The sequence below is a fragment of the Athene noctua genome, chromosome 5 (genome assembly GCF_965140245.1).
Source record: "Athene noctua chromosome 5, bAthNoc1.hap1.1, whole genome shotgun sequence".
Taxonomy (NCBI): Eukaryota; Metazoa; Chordata; class Aves; order Strigiformes; family Strigidae; genus Athene; species Athene noctua.
The window spans coordinates 9,731,679-9,758,663 of NC_134041.1; the positions used below are offsets into that span (position 1 = coordinate 9,731,679).

The following is a 26,985-nucleotide window of genomic DNA, read 5'->3' on the forward strand; positions in this document are numbered from 1 at the left end:
TTATGAAGTGTTTCTTGGAAAGACTTGTTCAAGAGAAATGAAAAAGTCTTGTTAGTTTTTTTAAACAATATCTTGTGGGTTGAATGTACAAAATGCTTTTTCTCCCTTTGTGTTTTATTCAGCAGATGTATTTGTCACCTGATTATGACAGGGAGAGGAAAAAAGTGGGACAAGGGGAAAATATGGTTGTCCTGGCTACTTGGTAGGATTAGTATTAGACATTATCTGCAAAGACTGTGTTCTTGAGTACTCCTTGATAAAACATTCCTTGGTCTGACACTATTATCGTGCTTTACTGAGTAACTTGTGCTTTCTGATGGTGACTTCAGACCTGGATCTTCTCTCCTCTCTCTCCTCTCTCCCCTCTCCTCTCTGCCTCGCCTCACCTTGCAGAGAGTTGGTTGCTGATAAACCCAAAGTCAAGGCTTATACAGATCCACCATCTTAGATGCAAAGAAATCAGTTTCAAATACAACCTAATTTGTCTCTGCTTCACTGACTTCATCTGAATTACTTACTCCTTATTTTTCTCCTGACTGGTCCTCATTCCATTTCTAAATGCTTTCTTGGAGACAAACAAGCCCACCTCAAACAACCCCACCTTAAAAAAAAATTTTAAATTGGTTCAAAAGTCATCATCCCATTTGTTCCAGATGCCATTATAATGAGAAAGCTTAAACTTGTTGTATTTGGAGTAGCCTGGAGTTTTGCTAGGACTGAACAGGAGGGCAGGGCCATCTCCTCACATCACTGTCTTGTGGTGTTGGCTCAAGAGGTCTTGTGTCCGGCCCAGCTGCTGTTGTATGGTTAACCAGTCTTTTGCCCCTTGCTAAGTTATGTTATATTTTGCAAACCATATCTTTTGGATCCTGCTTGCCTTGTGTTAAAATCATATTGCAAACTTAACACTAACATTCAGGCTTTCCCTAGCATCTTACTAGACAGAGATGGAGAGAAACTTATTGAAGATCCCTGAACAATATATATTCAGGACAACCAAACCTGAGTTTGTACCCGCTACTGACCAGCTGTTCTCCCACTGGAAGACAAAATGAAAAATACCTTTGGAAAAAGAATTGCAATGCTTTAATAAACCACCACCAAACCCAAACCTTCTGGCCTCAGTTTTTTCACTTTATTGCCCCGCTTTGCCCTTTGATCAGTATCTTTACTTGGGTGTCATGGCAATATAATAGGTGATGGTTTTAGTGTCAGAACAGAAAAAAAAATATTCTTTGTCAAACGAAACAAAGCATTTGGAAGGGAAATAGAAAAACTTGAACTTTTCCATATGTTTGCAAGCTCATGAAAGCTGGCCTCAAAAAAATCCCAATGTTAAAGGGGTTTTAAATGGTGCGGGAGTATCATTAGGTAGTTAAGATTTACCCTCCCCACTGAAACCCAAACGTTTATTTGCATACACCGCAGGCTTGTCATCCTTATTCAATTAATGAACAGGTCCCTGTAATCTGGTCCTAAATATACACTGCATAGTTGGGTGAAGCTTGCAGAAAGGGGGCCGGGATCATTGTTCTGACTGTTTTGTTAAGACTTCTTTAATCAAAACATTCATTCAGATAGAGAGGCCGGCTGCATATTTTGGCATCGCTACCAAGGGGAGCAGGGATGGGGTTGGGGTGGGGAAGGAGGCCTTGGGGGAGGGGATGCTGTTGCTTACTTGCCTTTTTTTTTTTTTTTTTTCCCCCTAAGTGCTTGGAAAGCAACTATTTAATGTGTGGAAAAACAAATAGAAAACATACATGGAGGTCATGACTTCTCAGGGATTTGTTGAAAGTCTTTTTTAATGGGGATAAAAGTATCACCCCCCAAGCTGCTTGTGAAATGCACATCCCATCTCTGTGGCCTTTCTGCTTCCCCCCCCCAGCCCCCCCTTTTTTTTTTTTTTTTAAAGCATGCTTCCCTTCAACCCAAATGTATGGGAGGAGAAGGTAAAACCAGGCAGGACACATGACTGTCGTTTGGCCAGGTGTCACCTGGGAGGACAGCAGTGGCAGAACAGGTTTGGGACTCCCAGGAGGGGTCTCCACGCAGGTGCAGTGAGGGATGAAGCCGCAGGGACTTGGTGTCCAGGCACTGGGGGCTGCAGCTCACCCTGCCTGCAGTCAAGTTTACACTCAGGCCAGCAATGACTCCTACAGCTCTTGTGCCACCTGCAGAGTTGTTTTTTAAAAGTATCATGCACTATCCATAGAGACTTCACTAGCTTTCATCCTGCTTTCTCCTTCCACATCTCCTATTTTTAATTTTCCTCTATATTTTTACCTCCAGTGGCTCACAGACCTCAGCTAGCCAATTTGAAACTCAAAGACTTCCGTGTTCACACCCAAGTTGCTGCGCCATGCTGAGAGGTACCCAAGCTAGCATTAAATCGGGTAGGCCAATTACAGAAAGCTTGCTGGCATGAGCTGCAATGCATCTGCAGCTTATATGGACCCTGAGCAGTAACGTGCGTGGGCAAGGATTAGCTCACAGCCAGAAGTGGCTCCCCAGGGCTGGTCACAAGAAATGTACTTATTTTTACACTAGCTTTCCTTGTGTTCTTGGACTTTATTTCCTCCTTCGCTTCCCTTCAAGCAAAAAAGTATTTTTGCCTTTTTTTTTTTTTTTTCCCCTCCAGCCTCATCCAGGTATTTTCTGTGGGTTTCTGTTTCCCTACAGTATTGGGTTTGTGAGAGGAGAAACTTCTCATCCTCTTTATTGCTATTTCCAAGGAAGAGGGTACAGGCAGGCTGCTGGGGTCACTAGCCTTGTGCCTCTTCCTCTGAGGCAGCAGACAGAGGAAACAGTGTGTTGGAAAACAGTACCTGGGCTCACAAACGGGGGCGTGAGACTTGCCAACCTCACCTGCTACCCCGGGAGCCTCAACACCCCCCCAAAGGACAGGAATGGGGACCTTATCAGTGCAGAGCAGCCCAGCAAAAGAAGTTGTTAGCCTTTGGTTCAGAAAGGATTAGACATGGCTAACTGGAGCAGAAATGCTGGAAGCTGCATGAACCCATTCCAGATGCAATGAATCAAAGCCAGAAAATAGTTTAAGCTTCATGAAGCCACACTCCGGTCAACCACTAGTTTTCAAGACCACGCTTTCCACTGAGTGAGAGCTGGCTGTCCCTTTTTCAGGGCTGTTCCCTGCCTTTGAAGGTTTGGGACTTTACTGACTCCTGCTAAGCCAAGGGACGTGATGAAAAATCCTGCCGTGGGAATACTGAGTTGGTCCAAACCCCAGCAGCGCTTCACGGAGGCCTCCGTGGCACAACGATGCAGGGATGGCTGTGGCCAGCCAGCATGGCTGGTGGGCAAGTGTGGGTGGGAGAAGTGTGACTGACTTTTTGATGTGCACTCAAAAACTGTGCCTCTAGCTGCAGTGAGAGTTGTCCCTGGTGAACTGCTTGACTTTCTTCAAAGGGGTGGGTACAAAACTGGATGAGCACAGACTGGGGATATGTTTACGCTTTCTGTGACTTCACATCACTCTGAGTCTGTATCTGAGTTTGGTGTCGGGGTATGCTTCTAATAAATAATTCAGCAGCACAGAATCCACCAAACTGACATATTTATCCTGACTACAACCTCCAAAATGTGCTGGATGTGCCTGTATCAAGTCCCATCTTGGATAGAAGGTTGCCTTAGGAAAAGGAAAGGAGTGATGGAACTGACTTATCCTGAAGATCAAAGACTCCTTTTACAGTCCACTCAGGCTTCTAATATAATACTTTATACTTTGGTGCTTAAAATTAAGCAATAATGGGTTAGTAACAACATGCTTGAACTGGACACCTTTTTGCAGAGCTCCTTCCTGATTTCCTTTTTCCATGACAAGCTGGAAGCTCATCTTCTTGGCAGCTGCCAACATTGGGCTTTGAGCTAAATGAGATTAACCAGACACCCTCCTCCTTGGCCAGTGAAGGTCCCTGTCAGGATGGAAGCTCAGGACTGTTATAGGAGAACCAATCAAGTGAGCAGCAGCATTTGTCTCTGCAGCAGCCACGTCCTCGTCAAGAAGATGCTTGCTCTCGCAGCCAATTCACTTTGTGCTATTTGGATCATTCATATCAGAGGCTGCAGTAAGTGGATATTGCTCTCCCAGATGCCAGAAAGGTCCATAAATCCAAGGGAAACAGGTGTCTTCCAAGTCCAGAGCAGTATATTATGCAGCACTGCAGTAAAAACCACAATGCCCTGTCAAGGCTGGTTAATGGGAGGGTATCCTCCCTTCATAAACGAATGATAACTCGAGCTCAGGTGTCAGCCTCTGACCCGAGAAGGGCTGGTGTGAATTTAGGTCTGTTCGCTTTGTCAGAGGAGCCAGTTAGTTTTGGGATGCTGCTTTGGCTCCCTGGCAGCCCCCATAAGCCATGCTGTCAGCTCTTGAGATCCTTATCTTGCATAGTGCTGTCAACTGTGTAAAAGTTCCTGACCTGCGTGGTACAGGGAAAATCCTTCAAAGCATGATCCTTTGCTTGTCTTCTGGCCTCTGCCCATGTAAAGCTCATAAACTAGAAGACTAATAAAGAGAACCCAATCTTTATCATGTTTTTAAAAAAATGAATGTAGCCGACATGATCTGGGAACAACTCCCTGCTAACAACTGGAGATAAGGATTACTAGCACGGAGGCTGAGCCCTCCTGTCAGCAAAAGATGGATGAGGTTTCTATTGAGGTGCTGGACTGGGTCTTGGGAAGCTGATGGCCAACTCCCCGCCTTGCCATAGATGTCCCTTGTGACCCTGGATGTGCCACCTCCTATTTTCTCTGTTTAACCTGTGAATGCTCTGGGGAGAGAAGGAGAAATAAGGCATTTTTATTATTAAGCGATTCCCCTGCAAGGATTAGTGATGATACTGCACTTGCAGTGCTCTGGAAGTTTGGGCATTGCACAGGAGGTGAGGCTGGAAAGCCATTAGTTATCTGCTGATTAGGAGACAGTGGGAGAAATGAGTCTCAGAAGCCAAGAGGGTTGACCAAGATATAGGAAGATAATGGCAGGAATGGTTTTAGAAACATTATTTCTTCCATGGCAGGGGTTGGCTTTCCATTTCCCTCTCTGAAATTGTTCCTCTTCATCTGCAGATAGACTTATGGTTGAAGACTACCTCTGCTTGTACGCAGGCAAGAAAGGGCACGCAGCCCTTTAATGTTGGTAGTATTGGTTTTTCATTGACATAATCTTACAATTTGAATGCACATTCCAGTGTCCACTGGAACAGAATGAGGCTAAAAAAGGTTATCAGAGGATTGGGAAATGTAGTGTATAGGACTAGGAATGATAACACATCTGACTGTGATTTGATACTGGACTGAATCTAGAGCAGTTCCACTGTAGCAAATAGATCCACAGCAGGAAAAAAAAAATGCTAACCAAAGTTGATGGTGCTTATATGTGTCCAAAAAAATTTATTTGCAGATAGATATTCACAACTCTGACATCATGCCTTTGCCCAGAATATTTGTCCAAATATTAAAAAATAGTAAATAAGAAAATGTACTTAAATTTAGTCTGGTGTTTATGAATCTTCAGCTGAACTTTGGCAGTAAGCCCTAAATGTGATAAAAGACTCTGCACCAATATATTTTGCTTTTCTCCCCCCCCCCCTTTCTTTCTCTCTGTCTCTGTAGACAAAGCTGACAATATAACCTAGATCTTGAGATATGGCTTATGCATTTTTCTAAGCTTAAGTATGTTGTTAGCTCTTATGCTAATGATTACAGCAGAATCCCAACCTCCTTCCACAAAGTATTTGTGGGAAGAGAGGTTACCACTGAGCATTGTCTTGGACTTTGGGTCTTCCTTTGGGGCCTTCAACAGCTAGATTCAGCCAGTGCCTTGTATGTAACATCATCAGAATGTCTTGCTGTCCCCATGTTACAGATGGGCTTTTGAGAGACAGGAGGAATAAAGCCAAATGCTTCAAAGATACTTAGTGGAGGTTAAGTGCTCAGTTTCCTTTGAAGGTCTAAACCCAAATGTCATGCTTGTGATCATGCAAGAGATTTGTTTCGCCCATGGGAACAGAACCATTTTTTCAGGGTAGTGTCATAACCACTCCACAGTCCTTACTCTTTTTTCTTCCTAAAGCTCCCACTGACTTCAAAGATGAAGAATTATGGCCCGCATCCCACAGCACTGTGAGCTCGGACGTGTGTGCAGAGCTTTACCCACACATATATTCCATCAGGGATACTGACTCAAGTAAAATTACACAGGCAGTATGGAGGGAAAGACATTTCTGTAAGGCCAGGACTTAGCTTCTTTTTTGTTTTCATATTCTCTTCCTTTAATCTCCAAAGCTTAACTAAGAAATGCAGGGTGTACATAATAACTGAGTTTGGGCTCCATCTATACTGTCCATAGGAGAGCTGTAACACAAAATAAATAGGAATAGAAAAAAGGAAGAGTTCTAGCTGATTCAGTCAAACAAAATACTCTTTCTTTTGAACACCTCTGAATAAATTACATTATTGAATTTCCATGGGAAATATGTAGTGTGTGTATTTTTATATATATATGAGTTTGTTGGATTTTCAGAAAACTGCATGGCTTGCAGACTGGACAGAAAGAATCTATTTATCTCTTGTCATGTGTATCCACTACAAAGTGAGCACACCCTGGGTGATGGGCAGCACTCTTTTTTTTACTGCTAATCCAACTGCTACTCTCCTAGATGAACAGCAAAATTAGAAGTTAGGATTTTTCAAGAGTCACATCATCCATCTCACTATCATTTAAATACTAGTAACAGTATTCAGCTATTATCAGGTGGTCAGTCCCTCACCCATTGGCACAGCAAATGTTTCATCCATTCACTCTCCATTCAAAAAACAAATACCTATCATTAAAATGTTGAAATTAATTTTTACACTGAATGGAAACAAAAATGTTTGATAAAGTGAAAGAAGGAAGATGCATCCCTCTGGTGCATTCTTTAGCCCATCCATTTAAAACAATGGATTTTCTTTTTTCAATAAAACCCCTTGAATTCTGGCTGCAGTTAACAGCTTCCTAATTGCATTGTGACTGGTTTTTGACTTCCTGATCCCTGTCTGGTGGTTAGGAATCCAAAGGGTTTCTTAAATCAACAGGAGCAGCTGCCTCCTTGAAGCCAGGCATGGTGTATGTCACCGACTGTGGAAAGGAACTGCGATACAAGGAGGAGCGGAGGTGATTAATGGGGCCAGTGTCGTAGCTCAGAGTGTGGTTGCACTACTGTGTACGGGCATACTTACTTCAATCATCTATCTTCTGTCCTCTGCCACACACACGCAGAAACATACATGCATGTTTTGGTTTTGCCACTGATGGAGCAGTCATTAGAAATACAGGAATGCGCAAGATGTAGTGGGACCTGTAGCCGATGATGTGCCTCTAGAGGTGATGCCTTCCTTTGTCTTGTTCCTTGGACAAGCATGAGAAATGCTGACAAAATCCAGTCCTTCATTTTAAATTTATCTCTCTGCCACTGGCAAATTCTTTCCCACAGAAAGAGAAAGAAAGAAAGAAAAGGAGGGAAAAAAAGACAAGTAAATGGCTCCATTTTGTGGACTGTATTTTAGATTAGATAAAGAAGAGGAAGAAACCAGGTTAAATGTGGATGTAGGCTTGCAAGTGATGGACAAGTTGCACAAGCTGAAGGAAGGTGCTTTCCTTCTTGGCAAAGACTCTTGGTCAAGGTGTGAACACAACTTCTGTCCTTGGGCTATCTAGACTTCCAGTGTCAGAGCTTTCCCCTAGTTGGAGTGAGATTCACAAAGCCATTTGATCCCCCAGAATTGCTCCTCCGGTTTTGTGTAAGAGCAGGTTATCCTCACAGGCAATGCTGTACCTTTCTTCCCCCAAAGCATCTCAGATGTTTCAATACCAGGTCCCATCAGTTCCCAGCCTTCACTCCCCTTCAGCCAAAAGCTGGGAATAAGAGACTTCTCTTCTCTGTTGAGCCTTCAGATGTTACCAAAAAAATATCACCTTCCATTTTGGTCTCTGAAGGCTCCCCTGACTTATGGCTCAGCTACACCAACCCATTAAACACAGAGCTTCAGTACAGAGGAGGTACAAAGGCTTGTGATAACTGCATGGACCAACTGATTTACAGCTTTGCATTGCAGAGGTTATTGCAAGTGTAAAATGGCCACTCATTCCTCAGGCTTTATTCCTACAATAAAAATCTCTCCCTGTCTTTCACCAGGATTCGAAGCCACTGCATCCTTTGCTGCCGTAGCCAGCAGCATTTTACCCCTCCAACTCAGCAGGCTGCTCCTGAGTCCCTTTGAGACAAACGCACATTCTTGCCAGACATTGAGGCAGCTTCCCTGTGTATTAACAGGAAACTGGTGTCTCCGATAGGTCTGGCTTAATGGGACTTATTATTTGTTGAGTGCTGGCAAAGGGCTAAACTGAGGACAAGGTGCAAAGTACTTGCATGCTCTGAGGTGTTCACAAGATACCCTGGTGAAGCCAAGCCTCCAAGCTGTGCTGGAAAGCCTGGAGGAAGGAATGACTCAGGGTAATGGAGTTGAACCCTTAAGGAGGGACGTGCTGGGAGAAGTGTGGTGATTTGGCAAAGCAGGTTGAGAAGTTGTTTGGAAAATGAAAGGTCCAGCTGGTCCGTGTGGCCCAATGGCCTAGGGCAGGTCTCCATCAGAAGCAGGATTCTCCAGCCTCATGAGATCCCCTGGCTCAGGAGATGTGGTGCCCATTTCTGTCTCACCCAGGTGGGTACAGCCTTTGGTGGGAATCCAGAGCAAGGCCCAGACTTGTCCTTCTGCATAATGCATGCTGCTTGGTCCCCCAGACTCAGGCTTCAATAGAAAAGATTTAAGGGAAGCCACTGAGAAGATGGAAATTAGTTCTTTCCCTAAGACTGGCTGAAAGCCTTTGGAGAGGCAGTACAAGTAAAGAGGGTGGGAAGAGAGAAAAATTGTTGTAATAAAAGCACGTCACCAAACAAAGACTAAAGGCAAGTTTTAGAAAACAAGTACAGGAATTTGGTACAGTAGAAATCCAGAGAAACAATTAACCAAAGAACAGTCCTTGCACCAGATATTTAATCACAGCAAGTAAGGGATGTTCCCCTTATGGGCTGTGCATGGAATATCATTACCACTGACTCAGATTAACACTGGAAATCCTGGCAGTTTTACATGTACCCAGGGACTCAGAAATCCAAATCTGGATTTTGCAGCTTAACCTGCTTTCCAGTGGTGAGGCACAGAAAATCTCTGGAAGGTGCCTGGGTCCTGTTAGCAGTCATCAAACACTGCCCACTTACAGCACTTCAGACGGCAGGGCCCATAACCTCCTGCACTCTCATGGTAGACCTTGGACCCTCACCGTATCAACAGAAATTACCTGTCCTAATAGGCAGAATCTTCTGGCTTGTCTGTCCATTATAGCTTAGGTCTTGACTGATTCCTGCATCTGCTGCCTTGACTCGAAGGGTCCTTGGGGTTTCAGCCTTTCTTCTGTGCCTCTGAATATCTCTCCTCATAAAAACAGGGACTGAAGGAGCAGTTCTTGTGGAAATCCCCTTCTTGGAAGTGTCAGGAATGTTTCAAGGATTTATGTGTTGCAATGCATGGTCTTCTCTGGTGAGACCTATTAGCATCTAAAGCTGCAAGAAAGATGAGGGGGTTTACCCTGTTCACATCTTCCTGTGTCTGGGTTTGCTAACCTTTCCTACTTTTTAAACTGTTAGGTTATTAAAAAGTAACCTATCCAAGCCAAATCTTGCAGTCCTTACTCAAGTTCATGGTGACCTTAGCCAAGAACAGCTTACAGGACTTGTTCTGATATTAAATACCTAATGAACTGTGTTGAACCAGCAGAGAATAAAGGTTTTAGTAAGTCACCCAAATGTAACACCTAAAGCTACATTCTGCTGAAGAAACAGAAAAAAATTAACTTAAATTTCATTTAGTAAAATTCTAGTGTCATTTTCTTTAAAAAAAAGATGTGTTTGTTGGTGATTCTTTTTTTTGTTTTGTAGAGCTCCCAGCAACCCCACAAGCTCTTACACTCTAGTGACTTGCGAGATTTATTTTTGTGTGTGATAGTGATGTTCAGGTGGTTTAAATAACACTGGATTAAAACATCAGGTGTTTTGGGGGATTACTTAACTGCTGTCACCTGAATAACAATCTCTCTCCATTTCAGGTCCCTAACTTCATCAACACAACGCTTCCACCCCATGAGCAGGTGACAGCTCAGGAGATAGACAGTTACTTCAGACAGGAGCTCATCTACAAGAGGAATGAGAGGATGGGGAAGAGAGTGATGGCACTTTTAAGGGAGAACACAGACAAGAGTTTCTTTTTTGCCTTTGGAGCAGGTATGGCATGAATTTTTCTGTTTTATTTGCTTATTATGATTGGAAGTGGTTTGAATGCTTCAGGATTTTGTCTCTAGTCCTGCAGGAAGATTTCTTAGGGGACTTCCCTTTGAAGCAGAAAGGCTTTTGTTTGTCTAAACACACTTCTGAAATGCAGCTAGTTGGTGTAGGAGGTGACTCTGGGTCTGGCCAGGCTGTGGCTAGTCAGCACACCTTTGCTTTCCATCCAGTTATAGAAATGTAAAGCTGCTAATGCTTTTCATGCTGTTGTGTTTGTTTCCAGCCCAGCCTGTGAGCTGCTTGGGTTATGTTCATATCACAGTTGTGTCTGTGGCTGCAAGTGTGGGAGATGGTTGAAGTGTCTCTGAATTTGCAAGCCCAGGTACTGATGGCAGTGACTGTGGGAGTACAAACCTTGCTGTGCCATAGGCACGTGCGTGTGGCTCAGGTTGCTGCGCTGCGGTTTCAAGCCTTTTGGGGTTGCTGTAGCTAGACTTTCTCAATGGGTGACTTAGCTACTTTGGTGGTGTGTCTTGTTTTGGACCTTGCACAAATGTGTGAGTTGTGTGTAGCTAAATACCAGCATTTTAAATCATTAAGTAAAAATCCAATGTGTTCCGTCTGCCTGTTCAAATTCTCTAGGCGAAGTCTGCAGAACCAAGATGTCTGTGGTACTTCTTCAAGTCTGTAACTGTACGTGCTACTGTCCTTTCTCTCCCTTCTTTTTTTTTTTCCCCTTTCCAATGGAATTCACATTTGTGTGCAATAAAAGTATAAACAATAACTGTTTAGGCACCAGTTCAGCAGAATCCTGAGTATCTGCTTAAGTGGCTCTTTGAGCTCCCTGAACTTCAAGGAAGCCCAAGATTGTCCTGCCGAGAACCGATCCGCTCCTCCTGTTCCCTCTCCTTGACAATTTCTCATTTTTGACAGAACTTTGCTTCTCATCCCATGACTCTCGCTATGAACTTTGGCAACAACTTGCCTTTCGCTACTCACTTCAGTGGGAATTTTGATTAAAGACTGTGGAGTTTAGCAGAGATACATGCATTCTGATGTATTAATTTTTTGAGTGTATCCAGACTGAATTTTCTGAAGGTTATTTAATCTCAAGCTTGCCTGATATTTCTGTCCAAGGAGTTTTGCTTAACTGTTTTTACAGTCGGAAAATACATCATGGTGGTTCATAATTGGGCAGGGGTTCATAAAAACCAGCTTGTCTTAAACCTTGCTCCATCAGTTATCAGAGATTATCGAACATGATAGTTTTGACGTAGTCTCCAGTTCTGGGATTCCCTTAACTTTTATATACTGGAGCTGGGAGGATAAACTGGGCATCGTTGCCCACTTGCCTTGCACCTTTTCCTGGGTATCAGTTACAGCCCACAGCTTGAGACAGGATCTTGGGTTAGAGGGGTCATGAATTCAGTCCACTGCAGCTGTGTGTATGTGCTAATAACAGAAATTAAACTAAGCAAATGTATATTGATTACATTGCTTTCTATAGAAAGTCACGTCTAAGTTGTGGGAAGTTTGGGCTTTCATTTGCTGTCCCTGTCAGAGATCTACTTGAAACTCCCCGGCAGCATCACTTGAGAAAGCTGGCTCATACAAAACAAGTCTCCTCTGGTCCTTTACTTGCCATTTTCTATCATGTTGAAAACCACCTTTGTGGCTGGGATTTTTTCTTTTTCCCGGCAGACTGTAGCAGGACAGAGCAGACATGTGCAGCTGGATTTATTGAATACCAGGGCACAGGACATGCTGAGGAAAGCTTTTTGGTTTGGGTCCTTTGTTTCAGCATCCCTTTGGCCTTTCTCACTAAAGCAGGCCATCCCTACTTTAAGTACAGTTAATTCCTCTCTCTTCTCAGGTGTTTTATTCTTTGTGCAGTAAGTACTGAGAAAATTACTAATTTTTCAATGCCAAAACTTTTATGTGGCTGAAGTGCAAGCAAGTTAATTTCCTCTTATGATTCAAATGCAGTTTTTCTCCTGAAGGTTTTTGTTGGGTTTTTCCCCCCACACTGAATTATAAGAGATATTTCTACACTTTGTATTTTGCATTCTTATATCTACTTCTTGAATTTTAGGGTGTTTTTTTGGTATGGGCTTGGGTAATGAGTTCAAATTGTGCTGGGGTCATGAATTCAAATAAAAATTGTGTGGAAATTGGTGCAGAGTGCCACTTGGGTACAGCAAGAGTCACCCTGGGAAAAGCTCTGCTGTTTCTCTAAAGAATTATTATCTTCCAGTAAAGCTGTGGCTATTGTGCTGATTGGAATATAGCAGGCAATTAATTTAGTTGCCTGTGTAACTCTGCATGTTTATGGCCTGGTTATTAGCTATTTTACACATAGAATCTCTACCTTCTTCATCCTGCCTTACTTTTAAATGAAGGCTGATCAAAATCGTTCAGCTGATAGTATTTTGGTAGAAAATGGGGCAACAGAAATTCTGGGGAAAACAGACAAGTCTTGGGGATGTGGAAGTTGTAAGGGAACAGGCATTTGAATACCGAGCAAGCTGAGATAAACCAGTGTTTAGATCCACAAAGTGAAGCAAAACATTTTTATGCTATTGGAATTTTTTTTTTTCTGTTCCTGTATTAAAACAAAACCAAAAAAAAATTACACAATTCTAAATAGAGCTTTTTGGTTTTCTGACATTTTTAAAAATAAAAAGTTGACTTCTGAATAGAATCCCCTTTCCATGCCTTCCATGGCATTACTCACAATTTTAATGCATTGGAACAGTTCAGACTTTTAATTTATTCCTTTATAAAACACATAGAAGTGAAAATAGCCATTTATTCTTTCTACTTGCATTTCTTTCTCCTCTCCAAGAAAAATATAGGCTTTGGGTAAAATGGAACCCTGCTCTATACGCAGCTCTGTACGCTTCATTCTTCTCCTGCCAGGGTTTACCGTATTCAGATTTAATGTGAAAATCTCACCATACCTATATTCACAGTAACTATACTCTAGTAATGAAACAGCATTTATTGTTTGTGCAGTTAAATTATAGTTTTCGGGTAATGTTAACTTCCCTTTGAATGAATGAAGGTAGCTAAATGGAGTACTTTCAAATAAAATTTGAGTGTTTGCTTGGTTTTTGTGTTTCAAAAATCCATCCTGGATTACTAGAAATTATTGATCCGTAATAACAGTGCAGCATCTTAGACCTGATACATACAGGCAACTTATAAAGGCCCATTTACAGTCAAGAAAGAGAGACGCAGCCAAGAGCACATGGGCTGTTAAAAAGAGTTAATATTTTGGCAACTAAGACTATACACATGAAGTCAATGTTTAAGAAGAAAATCACTCTGGTTTATTTCATTTTTATGGGCAAATAATTTTCAAGTAACACTTATGATAACAGATGGATAAATTTATGTCTGCAGTTAATTTGAACGATAATTTCCCTAGGATGTTTTACTTACTTGCATTTCTTTCTTTCTTTCTTTTATGAGAGCTGTCAGTTTTGTAGCTGAGAGCTGGATTTACTGCTTCAGAAATTCGGATGCTGCTCCAATTCACAAATGTTTATTAGCAGACAAATCAGTAGGCTTTAAGGCAGCAGGTTTGGTTGTTTAAAATAGTAAATATATCATGGAGAACATTCCTTTAGTGCTGAGACAGGGTTGAAATGCAAGTACCATAGCATCTTCTCCAGCAAGAGGGGAATCAAACTGTCTCTGGACCTGCAGTGGAGGAAAGCACATGTTTTCCCACTCCAGCCAGGTCCAGGCATCCCCCTGCATCTGAGAGGTCAAAGACCTGGGCTTGTCCATGGTGTGGTGGAAGCCAGAGCAGGATGGTGACTGCAGTTTCTGATGAAGTCGGTGTGTGAAAGTTGGACCTCTCTTGCTCATCTGTAGGCTTCAGTCATGGAGATTTGTTACCTACTTGTTGATGGATTAGGTTTGAATTTCTGAGAAGTTCTGCATGAAAAAAAAAGATACAGGCTCTGTAGATATCTGTGTGCTCCCATGAAAGCAGAGGAGTTTGTCCCAGAGTAGGAACAGCAGAAGTAAATTTTGATTTTTGTTTCTATGCTTGGAACAGGTGAATTCTCTCCCTTCTACCATACTGTAGATTTTTCTCAGCCAGCATTGGGCAGACAGCATCATCAGTAATGGTTCTGATCATCATAAATTAGACTGTTAACAATAATCCTAGAATAGTTTGAGTTGGAAGGGACCTTTAAAGGTCATCTAGTCCAACCTGTCAAATAATACATTACATATTGTTTCCAAAGTCTTTTGGAAATGTTATCTGGTGATTCTTCGTAATGGGACTCAGAAGTGGGTTACACTGTTTTCACTAGGGAAAGTGAGAATTGTGCAAATTTTCTATAGGATGGGGTTGGTGTGAGATTACAGCGAGAATATAAAATCACCTTTCCCTAGTCCTCAATTCCAGCTCTTTCTCTTTTGTCCTGTCTACAAATGATTCCCAAGAGGAATTTCAGCACACATCATTTTAGATACTGGAGATACTAAAGATAGGAACAGGCTCACCCTTCAATTTCTGGAGTGTGTAGGGCATGACAGATGTCTCCAAGGTGTCTCAGGCCTTGCTTGGTCTTGATCACCACTGAGATATGCTTATTTTTTCCAAAAACTAAAAAGTGCCTGAGGAGATACCCAGATGAGGTAGCTGTCTTGAATATGCTTCATCCGTGGCTGAGAAGGTGACCACAACTGAGATGAAACATTTGAAACAAGTTGAATTTGGGTGGTGGGGGGAAGATGGTGGGAGGTGGAGGTGGGATTTTTTCTTTTTTTTTTTTGTTACTGGAAACCATATTTCTACTCCGTAGTTTGGGAAAGGAAAGGAAGTGATGGGTACTATACGTAGCTTAAACACAAGTAATTAAAATCCAGAGAGCCTTTGTGAAAGCCATTAGCACCTGCCACCAGATCTGGCACTCAGGTTCACATGTGTTACTTGAAAGTGGTGTTTTTTAAAGGGAAATGCCTTGAGGCTGACATCCAACTGCACACTGAAGGCTGGGGATTTACAGATGTTGAATATGCAAATAGCTGTTTTGCATTCCCAAGAGATGCAGTGTTGCTACAAAACCGGCATGAAGTTACACCCACTCTTGTGCTGCTGAGAGTGATCTCAGCCTGGCATCGGAAGTCCGGTCCTCTGTCTTCCAGGATTGTGTAGCTCTTTCCCATTTCCATTTGTCGTCTTGTATCCTCATAGAACATATAAGAAAAAAAGGAGAAAGAAAAAAGAAAACACTTTCAGGCTGGAATATAAAGAGACTTTATCCCCCAGGTCAGGCATCCTGGTCCAACGCTGATTAGTGGTGCTACTGACATCACTAGCACAGTTCATCAACGGGTTGTCTCAGTGGAGCAAGAAGTTGGCGACCAGGAGATTGAACTTGGCGAGCCTACAAAAGAGAAGAAAAGGGTGAATTAACAGTTTGCAGATGCTAGAATTCCCTCTGCTCATGTTTATTTGGGCATCCAGATGCTTATAGTGAGGTCGGCCTGTTTTTGTGTATGGACTTCTTTTACTATTAGTTTTTAAGGCAAAGTATCACTTTGCTTTTAAAAATAGACTTGCATGCTAATTTTGACCAAAACCATGTAATTGAGTCATTTAAAAGTCTGCATTAAACAGGCAATGCCTGATTCTCTTTTCAGACACTCTGTTGTAAATCAGGAGATACTCCACTAGGGAAAAGCTTGTTCCAAGTGCAAATCCAGACTGTAGCCTTTTAAAATAAAATAAAAAAAAAGGAGGGGGGACTTTTTTTAATGTACATTGATCTTGTATAATGTGGCGGTTTGGAAGTCCCTGAATATTTGCTTTTCACCTGAAGCTTTAATCGACAGAGTGCCTGAGTTAGGGAGGCCAAAATAAACCTGCCCGCACTACCCTTTTGTGCAAAGGGAACTGCTGTCCTGAAGACTGATTCCTGTAATTCTGATTTAACAAAAAATCCTGTTGTACAACAAGATACTAACTGTAGAAACACAGTATAGCTTATGCAATGGTGAGAGCTATCTTGAGGCTTCTGTCACCTGCACCAAGCAAGGAAGGCCGGAGACACAGCAGGTGAAAGAACAGACTTGTGTAATTGGATTTGCACTTTGCTTTTTATACTGGTGTGTCACCACCTAAACTGTTGAAGGAAGCTGGACAAGCCCTGGACTTCCTTTGGTGGTCTGGTGGAGAATCCATCATGCTCAACGGGGAATCCTGTCTGGCCACTTCTCACTGTGGCTTTCATCGTGGCTCCACTGGAGGAGCCCAGATCCAGGCCTTTATGTTTGGTAGTTGAGGGTATTCAAGTAAATGTTAAAAGCAAGTAAAACGGGCCTTGCAAACTGCAGTGTATAAGTTTACCATCTCTGGTGTAATTCTTCCTGTGATGAATGGGGAAAGTTGCATGTACACAGTAGGATTTGGGTTTAAAGAAATGCATACATTAATGTCAGCTCCTCTGGGTCTCTGACATTTTCATATCGTATTTATTATTATGCCTGTGCCAAGTTCTACTGTATAAGTCTAATTCTGCCTGCCTGTTCTCAAAGAAAAGAAAGCTATATTGGCCCCTCCTGTCCTATAATATAGCGATTTTGGCTATGCCCTTGCTGTATTTCTCCTCAACATTTGAGATTTAAAGATGTAGACATAATTCAGGAAACTTTCTCTTTTCAGAACTGCAAAGACTCATGACCAATTTACACCCAGGCTTAAGCACTCTGCTGAACAGGAATGGGCTTAAACATGGGATGAAATATGCTTTCACCCGCCACACACAAGAACTTGCTGTGGATCCACAGGCCACCCTGTAAGCTCTCAGGAGACCACGCAGAGGTCCCATATAAATCTAGATTTCACAACGGGAGTGTTGAAATCAGTATATGCATGCCAGACAATTCATCACTTTCCATCCCAAAACTGTCTCTTCAGAAAATTCCCAACCAGCTCTAACAGTGCTGTTGGGAAGATTTTAAAAGGGCAATATGGAAAACCTAAAGACTGGCCATGTTCCTCTAATACTGGGCTTTCTGTGGGATGCTTGTGTGAAAAGGCAAATAGAATACAGACTGCGAAGGATCCAGGGATCTTGTCTCAGCTGGGATACCTTTGTGAGCTACCTGCAGTAATTAAGATGTCTCTGCACGTGATTGCACTTCCAGTCACCTTGCTGCATGTTGTTGTCCCAGAGCAGAAGGAAATTTGGCTCCTCAATTTCCTTAAATTCAGGGCTTGTTATGTTAGCACAAATCCTTCAGTAGTGGTTCACACTAATGCAAGCTGACAGGGTTGACACGGGTTCATGTTCCTTTCTGCTGCCCCTCCTGCCAGGGCGCTTACTCCAGTGGAGGAGCGAGGATGTCCCAAGACATCCTAGACCACTAAGCCATATCCCCTGCAGCTCCACTGCCAGAGCCTTGGACTACTAGAGCAGGGCTTGGAAAGGGAATTTAGTAGAGCAAGGAACTGGTTTGTACTGCTTGTGGTGTTGGTCTCCTACAGGTTCAAATAATTTCTGACCAGTTTTAGGGCCAAGTTGCAGGATGACTGCATATGGGGAAGAACTGGTGATCTTCCTGATGCACTGGAAAGGCAGGGCATGACTGCTGGAGTTAGTTGTTTTGCAAAAGTAGATGTGAAACTGAAAGCTTTAAAAAGCCTGGCTGTAATTTATGTGGGCTTCTTGAGGATTTTTACTGGTATGGAAACTGGAACTGGAAATCTCATTAAACTGGGCGTTCTTGTGAGAGTTCCAGGTTTTCTTGGTCATGGTTATGCCAGGAATACCATCAGAGCAAACTCACTGAGAAAGGATTTATGGATTTGGGATCAGAGTCTACTCTCACTGAATTAATGGTAGTTCTGCAACTGACATCAAGGTGACTGGCATGTGCACCTGGATGAGACAACATTTATTTGTCATTCCTGTTCTTTAATCTAGGCTGCTACTCTCACATTACTGGAAAACATCAATACCCTCTTTATAAGCCTATTAAATCCCAGTTTCATTGTTATTTTCTCTGGTAGATCAGAAGAGATGTGTCAAGGAAAAGAAAATGTGTGTGAAATATACCTCTGTCCAAAAAAAATATTTAAATATCAGAAATGTAAAGTGAAGGTAGAATTACTTAGAGAGGCAGAAGGGAAATAATTAGAGCTCCAGCCAGCAAGAAGAGATGTCGTAAACTCCAGTTTTTCACCTCTCCTAGACATTCAAAACACAAACTCTGCCACTGTTCAGCCGTTTTATAGAGGCCTGTAGAAAGCAACAGAGGTCTGTTGGACATAATTGCTCTGGTGGCAACTAAAACTGGGCTCAAACCCAAGTCCAATAGCTAAGCTGCCATCTGAAATTGGAAGAAGTTTGGGTTCACGCTTGATTCTCGGCTCCCTTTCTGCTCTGTGCAATAGACCTAATGAAACCCTGAGTCTTGACTGATGGGGAGTGAGAAGCAGCTCCAAACCAGGGAAAATGTTGTTCTTTGAATATAGTCTCTAAAAGATTAGTAACAAAATTTGAAAATATGGGAATTTTTAGTGAAATGGAGCACACTGGTGTTCTGATACTAGGGTGCTGCTTTTGATAGAAGCTCCAGAGCTGTGGCTGCTGGAAGCCCACAGGTGACTGGCTTGGAGGTAGGTAGCCTCAGAGGTCTAGCTCTTGGTAGACAAGTTTGCTAAAGAATTGTGAACTGAAACATGGCAAAATACGATTTCAGAACTACCAGGCTTTACTCCTGTCTATTTCCAGGCAGGCAGTGGGAAAGAGGAGGCAAATGAATAAGCAGAAAGCTGGATGAATCTGTCTTGGAACTTCTTCTGTTTTTTGAGAGATATTCAATGAGACCTAGAAAATGCTTTGGTTTTAATAAACTGTTATTCATCAACTGAAAATTATTCTGCCAGAGAACTTCCAAACACCTTTTTAATCTAAACGCAGCACTTTGGTGGAGTTCAGGTTTGGATCTATCCTGGCAGAAAAGTGAAGTCTCCATCGTTTTCCTGGAATAATGTTGCAGGACTGAAACCTATGTGAATTTTATCTAATATAAATAACTTGAATATTTTTAGTATTTTTCTGTACTTTATTATGGGAAATACCTTAAATACTGAGGTTTGCAAACATTTTAAAATTGTTTTTATACACTGAAGGTAAATGGAGAGAAAAATGCCACCACTGGGTTAACTCAGAATGAAATTCGGCACCAGTTTTCAGTATTTATACAGAATTCACATTCACTTTGCGTTTTTCCTTGAGGTGTTTGAGGTACAGTGAAACTGCTGTGAGGTTCTTATCACTTAGCGATCTGGTCTGGTTCCAGTTGAAAATTTTGCAGTACCTCTCGCTGGGATTGGTTTAAAAGGAACAGAAATCTGCCAAAGAAATAAAGACTTCGTTATTGACATCAATGCTATTTTTAATCTGGTTTCCTAAGGAAATGAGGCTTAAGCAGTCGTGGTGTTTGTGAGTGTGTGTGTGTATATATAGGTGTGCGTGAATATGTCTTTCCCTCTCCTAAATTTTTCATCTGTTGGCTGATTATAACCAAACTTGACAGATGGCTAGAGTCTCCAAGATAATAAGTTCTTGCATGCTTCATGAAAATAAGTGATTGGACAGATGAAAAAGAAATTCATAGTGCGCATCCACTGAAAGAGCACAGCATGAGCTCAACTTTTATTAGATCTCAGAAAATCCCTGTGGGAGAGGGAGGTGAGACACATCTCCATAGATAACTGCACTTTATTGGTTCCTCTGCATGTGGGAGGATGTAGTGTGTAGTACGTATATCGGTCATGGCATGGTTTGAACAGAACAATGATGTTTAGAGTAAATAGTTATTATCTAGAGTATCTCAGGAGCCATGTGTTATGTCTGGGCTGCCCTCTAATGAGGTGTTCATTCTCAAGGCCAGAGCAATATCAGGGAGCAGGTTTGTAAATGTGACCAATGCATGACTCCAGGACTCTCTATAAACCTAATGAGTCATGGTCACTCAAACTGTGCAGCTCACTGCTGCTAATTGGCAAAGTGTGCCATCAACCATGCCCAAAAATGTTCTTAAGTAGCCAAAGGGTGAAAAGAGCATCAGAATGAGTCCAGGAGGCAGCCTGGGGCTGCATTCCTGTGTGCAAAGTTCAGGAATGCTTTCCCCAGAATAAAGGTCATTCCCTTGAGAGCTGAAACAGCTAATGGCAATGGGGAACAAAATTAAGAAATAAAGGAAAGAATAAAGCATGACCTGGAGGAGAGCAGTTTTGCAATATTAGCTTACCAGAGAAGGGGATGGTTGTCACTTAGCAGTTGGAGAAGATGCTCAGAAAACATTGTGATGAGGAGAGTACTTGAAACCTTTCCAGAGCAAGAGACAGATAGAGATCAGAAAAGCCAAGCCAGAGTTAGTTCTTAATTTATTTTTTCTTTCCCTGAGATTGAAAATTATGTATCTAGTATCTTGGTAACAGTGATAACTGTTGGGGTGGGACTCTCCCTCTTGAACTGTAGGTGTCTGAAAGTTCAGTGAATCTTCTGTGTAATATCATCAGGTTCCTTTCAAAACCCCAGAGGACAAATCCTCCCACTTATCTCAGATGCATATTTTAAGATGGAAGAAATTGCCCTTTGGAGACATCTTTCCACTGACTACAGAGGAAACATAGAAAACTGGCCTCCAACAGATGCCTGACTTTCAGATGAGTGGGATTAGTTGAACCCTGAGAGCAGGAGTCAAGAATTCAGGGTGTTTTGTCCTTACCTCTACCTGACCTTGAGCAAGCTGCTCAGTGTACTAATTGCTCCCTGAGCAATATTTTGTGTTGCTGCCAATGGCAGAGCCTTAGTAGTCCTGAGGAAAAATTGCAAGCAGAAGACTGACACGGGATTGCTTTCCATCATGCCCTGGAGAACATCTTGGCATGGACTCTAGGGGAAAAGAAAGCCCTCTGCCACCAGCTCCAGAAAATTCATCCAGGGACATGTTTTACTGTTGTTGGAGAGGGAGAGCTGTAACACACCCACCCCCCAACCCCATAGCAGTCCACAACTTTTGCATCCTATTGTGTAACACGGTTGAAGCCCAAGGCTGACCAACCACTTTGTTCACTGTTCAGATCCCCCTGTGAGCCCTGGTGCTTGGAACAAACTGTCCATCTTTGTGATTGCACAAAAGAGATGGATTCAGGTGTGCAGAAGAGTAAAGCATTTCTGTCTTTCCTTGCTTCTTGGCTGTAGGGAGAGAAAGCCACTTTGGTGCACGTGCAGTCATTCAAAGAAAACAGAACTGCTGGCAAGAGAGCAGCGTCTTTTTTTCTGTTGGTCAAGGACAGTTATCCCTTTTGCAAGGGAAGAAGCCAGCAGTCAAAACCAAAAAAATAAAATAAAAATTGACATACCATGTGTCTTGAGTTTTGACTGTTCTCTTAAAGCAGCAACCAGGTCAGATGTGGAAGCACTGTAATGGGGAGTGATTCAGACCTGGAGACTCTTTGAAACAGCTTTCTGATATAACATGTCTTTTTGCATTCAAGGGGGGAAATAGGAAGGTGTGTGGGTGGGTGCTTTGTTTTGTTTTTTAGCATTGTGGAGAGACTTGCCAGATAGTGGTCCCACAGGGGAGACTTGCTGAGTCTGTAGTATTTACTCAGCATCTCCCTGAAACACCAGCATCTTAGAAATTGTCTTCCTGAATTTACATTCCCAGTTCAATCATCTCCCACACAATAAAAGCTCCAGTGTTGGCTTGCCTTTAACTTCTGTGCAGTGCAGTGCTCCTGTCAAAAGGGAGCCCTTCCTCCTGGTGTTTCTGTTTTTCTTAATGCCTGCCAATCACCCCGCTTGCCTTTGCCCAAAGTTTGTTGTCTTTGCAGTTGGTCACAGCATGAGCTACCAAAAAGCTTGCTGAGCTTGACGGGGTATTCTGTTAACCTAACCCTAACACATGATCTTCCACCTCCCCGGCACACAAAGGGCCTTTTCACTGGCCCACCGCAGCTCAAAGATTTAATTTCATGTGTTACAATTAATCTGTATTTATTGCCACTTATCTTAAATGGCTAACAATATCAAGAGTTTAAAAAGTGCTTTTAATGTCAAACTGGGTCAATTAAAACTCTACTTAAAATATTTGCAAAACTCCTAGCCTGAAAGTTGCCCCCTCAGTCTGCTGTTAACCAAAATGTTTTAAATAAATAGACGCAGCTTGAGGAGACTGACATTTGGTAAAATTCTGCTTGATATTTTAGTAGAATCCAGGATTAATTTCCTTACTCCTACATTCACTTGCTTTTTATAAAAGGAGAAAAATTAATAATATTTTAGATGGTTTTAAATATTTGAAAGATTGTTTCAATCAAACTCAGGAGATAGCCTCAAAACTTTTAACGCAAGAAGAGACCATTAGATCAATCTGATCTGGAATTTCATCCTGTTCTGTGGATCCTAATAGTGTGTGTTTTAACTGAGTTCAGACCTCTGAGGGTCACAAGTAATCTTTTTTTTTTTTTTTTTTTAAAACTCCTTCAGTATTGTGTGTGGGCATGGAAAATAAAGTACTAGAACATAAAATATTAAAAAGTTAAATCATGAATAAGCAGCTTTAAAAAGTGTATCTGGGTTTTTCTGAAGGCTGAACATGGCTGGAGGAATCTACTTTTTCCCTTTCCAGAAAAGCCCCCAGTTTTGCCTTGGACTTTTTTTAAAAAAGCTCAGTTTGCAGGACAGCCTTAAATTATGTGAGATAAGTGCTGGTGTACTGCCCATGAGAACTCTGACCTCTTATGTAGTTTAGCCAAGGTTGCACCGTGTTAGGATGGTGACACATATCTCATGGAGAAGTCCCAAGAGGGACCTCGAGGTAGGACTTTGTTGTGTTGGATGCATTAGATGTACAGACTAAGTGAGATCCCAGGCTGGGGCAATTAACTACCTAAACTAAAGGTCTGTCCACATGGAGCCATTTGGATTTTAAGCTCTGATCCTCAAACACTTACAGTTTCCATGAGCAGCGACATTAACGAAGCTTGGTCTCCTATGGTTTTAGGTCATTTGCTTCAATTCCCAGCAGTCTAATAAGGTTTGAACTGTAGCTGAGGCATTTCTATTAATTAGGGCATTCATATTATCTTTATAGGTCTCTGATGTCCCTAATAAGGCTCACCCTGCAACTTTTCTTTCCACAGGAGAGATTGGTGAGTCTCTATCCAGCCATATGTTTTCATAAAATATATAAGAAAGGACTGTCTTGGAGACAGCTACTCTTCCATCTAATAGATTTGAAATTTGCCCATGGGTCCAGAATATTTCAGGGGCGATTGTAAAAACAAAAGCATATGCACAGAGGGACAGCAGAATCCTGTAAGCATCATGTTCTTTGGAAACAAGGTTAGAATGAAATTGCAGTATTTATGCAGTGTAAATATTGCACAACTTGAGGACAGCAAATGGTTTTGGTCATTTCTTTAGTAATTTCTTCTTGAGGAATATTTAATTAAACAAATCTGACTTTCTCAAATGATCTGCAAGTCCATTTTTATAGGTTAGGTATAGAAACACAACTTAATTGCTTTTGGGTAACAACATGAAAATTTAATTTTTTTTTTTTTTTTTTTTGCTGCTTGCCATCCATAATAAGAGTGTGATTATTTCCATTTGGAGGAAAGCAATTGTTCTGTTCTTCGACATCATTGGTCTAATGAATGCAAAGATACTGGCTTGTGGATGTGCTTTTATTGCTTGTTGGTTGCTGTCCTGTTTGTTATTCTTTTTGGTTTTGTTTTTAATCTTAGTCATAGTATCAAGAAGCCAAGTGACGCTGATGACTAGTTGCATCCCAGGAGTGGCAAATAGCACGAAGCTGACAGCTTGCAAACAAGTCATGGACTGAAATACGTTCACATAAACTATTTTTTTTAAATGCTTGCAAGCAGGAATACTGTGAGTTTGCCATTACTGCTTTTCATCTCCAGACTACTGAGTCCTGTCAGCCTCATTTCAGGCATGTGTGGCACAAAGACGTACATGGCCCTGATTCATTTATATTCCCCTCTTTGGATCTGACAAAAATGTCTCACTTGAAAAGGTCTGGTTTGAAATCTTTTTGAAGACTGTTGTCTCTGGCAGTGTTAACCAAGGCCCTGACAGGCTCTTTTCCTGGACAAGGACCACTGCCTTAGACTGACCTTTTGTTAAAATCTTTTATTTCCTCAAAGAACCATTAAAAGACTGTGTGTTAATATTCAGAGCTTTCTTGTGCAGATCTGGGTACCAAAGTGCTCTGGCCAGCTTCACAGGAGGCCAGAGATGACAAGATGAGAAGTGTAACAACAGGGAGCTGAAAACTCTGAAATTTGGTGGCAGCATGTAGTAAGGCAGGAATCTAGTTGCAGTTTCTCATCAGATGGACTAGCCTAGCTCCAAGCATCTCTGCTAGGAACATTTAAACCCATAGGCTAACTTCCCTTCAATTTGATAGAAGGTGGAAGTTCATGTGACTGTGTTCCTATTTGGAAAGAGGGGGCTTTGGCAAGAGGAGGAAGTTTCTGTTAATGTTCTCATTCAGGAAAAGGTTGTGATGTAAACTCACTTACTCCTTACTAGGTATTGGAAAAGGAGCTCATTCTCCATACACAGGTCTGTAGGAAAACACACTTTGCTTGTTCCACTAATCAGGAAAAAACTTGTATTTTAATGCTATTTTATACTAAACTTAAGTGTTCAGGATTCTGCAGGCTCTCAGCTCCTCATCTGCTTGCACTGGATCCAGAGAATGAGATGAGGCTTTGCCAAAACTTGGCTGAAAAAAGGAGATACGTGATTGAGCCTCACCAAGGGGCCAGCAGAGAGGAGGTTGAGTACCAGTTCAGTATAGTAGAGGCACCAGTCTAGTATTAACAAAATACAAACACAATTGTGTTGGAAATCACTTCCTGCTGGGTAAGAAAGGGAAATGAATATAGCAAAATAAAACTTGAGTCTTAAAAGGGAAGGGAAGCGCAGTCTAGTTACAGCCTTGGATCACTGTAACTGTGGGAAAATGTGATGAGACTGTACCCAAGCACATTTTCTTTTTTCCTTTTCTTTTTTGTTAATTCTGCACTGTTGTGCATAAGCAGGCAATGATGGATTGTCCTGGAGTTCTGTGCGTAGTATTGAAGAGAGCTGGATTTAATTGTCCTGTATTTATTGTGTAAAAGGAATGAATTATGAGCCACTTTACAGCATCTCCAGTGAAAGTGATTATCAGCACTGCTCCTCGCCAGAGATATAACTCTGTCAAGCAGACTCCCTCCTCTCTTGGGTTCCTCGGAAAAAGCTCGTGAATTTGCTGTCTCCTGCCAGTGAAAGCTCAGGGTGAAATACAAAACTAAAAGCTGCCAATAGCTATATATTCAGTTCAGATGTTGTAGGAATTTCTTGCTCCTTTTTTTTCCCCTTTTTCCCCTGAGTGGAAGATCAGTCAGGGTTTTTGGAGCATACAGTTGAAATAGTGCAGCAGAATGTGTTCCCAGTTGATTGTTCTTTTGATTTTGTAGGTGAACTGTATGGTTGAGAAGACTTGACTGTTGCCTTTAATAAGCTTTGACCAGGGCTCTTGCACACTTAAAATACAATTGGTCATGATGCTATGGAAAGGCACCCTTCACCCACATGCACCCAGCCATATCTCATAGCTGTTTTCACACTGCTCCTCCCTGCAACACGCAGATAACCCCAGAAATAGGTTTAAGCTGAGGCGGATGTATAAAAGGAATGTTATGAGCTCTGCCTCCAAGACATTGTAGAATAATTCATCTGCAGAAGAGCAGGCTGTATTGCTCTTTGCATTCTCTGTTGACTACTGTAGCTTATTAAAGGGCAGCGGGGTGAATTGCAGGGACTGTAGCATTGCCTGACAAAGATATTCTGGGGGGTAATGCTCCCCAACGTTGCAGAACAACAGCTGCAAGGGGAAATTTTGGGTTAAGGTTTGTTTAGATGTGCAGAATTATTTTCAGTACCTTCAAGAGAGCTGGTTTGTGCTGTGTGCTCTGGGAAGCTATAGGTCCAGTCCCCTCTGCTAGTAGGCTTCTTGTGCTGACCTGCTAACAAACGTGAGATTCCTGTGTGCTCAGAGATAATTTTGTGCCTGGGATACCCCAGATAAACGAGTTAATCAGCACATAGATAGGGATAAAATGCATATGCAACTGTGCAAGCACTTACAAAACGGTGCCTTTCTGCACCCCTTCACATGAGCAGATTTCACACGGATTTATCAACAGGTCTACAATTGCCAGAAAGTCTGTTCTTGAAAAGAAGAATTAAAAGGGAGGAAAAAAAAAGAAAGGCTGTAAAAAGCCCCTGACTCTAATGGTACTACCAGGTAGCATGTGCAATTCATTTAACTATGAGTCTACAAATGTGTTAGCTCATAGCTGTGGTAACACTCATGGCAGCAGTCCCCAGGCTGAAAACTGTCCTGCTAATTAATAACAGCTAAGAACAGAGGTTATGTAGAGTGTCAGAGCGACAGGTCATGAATTAGGAGAGGAGCGTTTGTGGTCACGTCTTCTGTATGCGGAGAATTATTTTTGAAACAATTCCCTATATAACTGTGCTCATGCATCTTGGAAAATCAGCTGTTTAATGCACAA

The 26,985-nt window shown here is 42.0% G+C and overlaps 1 protein-coding gene across 1 annotated transcript in view; it reads left to right on the forward strand.

The window, feature by feature from the left end:
- Positions 1-26,985, forward strand: part of TRABD2B (TraB domain containing 2B) — a 293,067-nt gene that overhangs the window by 166,115 nt on the left and 99,967 nt on the right. The window contains exon 4 of the mRNA XM_074906252.1: positions 10,169-10,343. Within this exon, the coding sequence (XP_074762353.1) occupies positions 10,169-10,343 (175 nt within the window). The remainder of the gene's footprint in view (positions 1-10,168; positions 10,344-26,985) is intronic.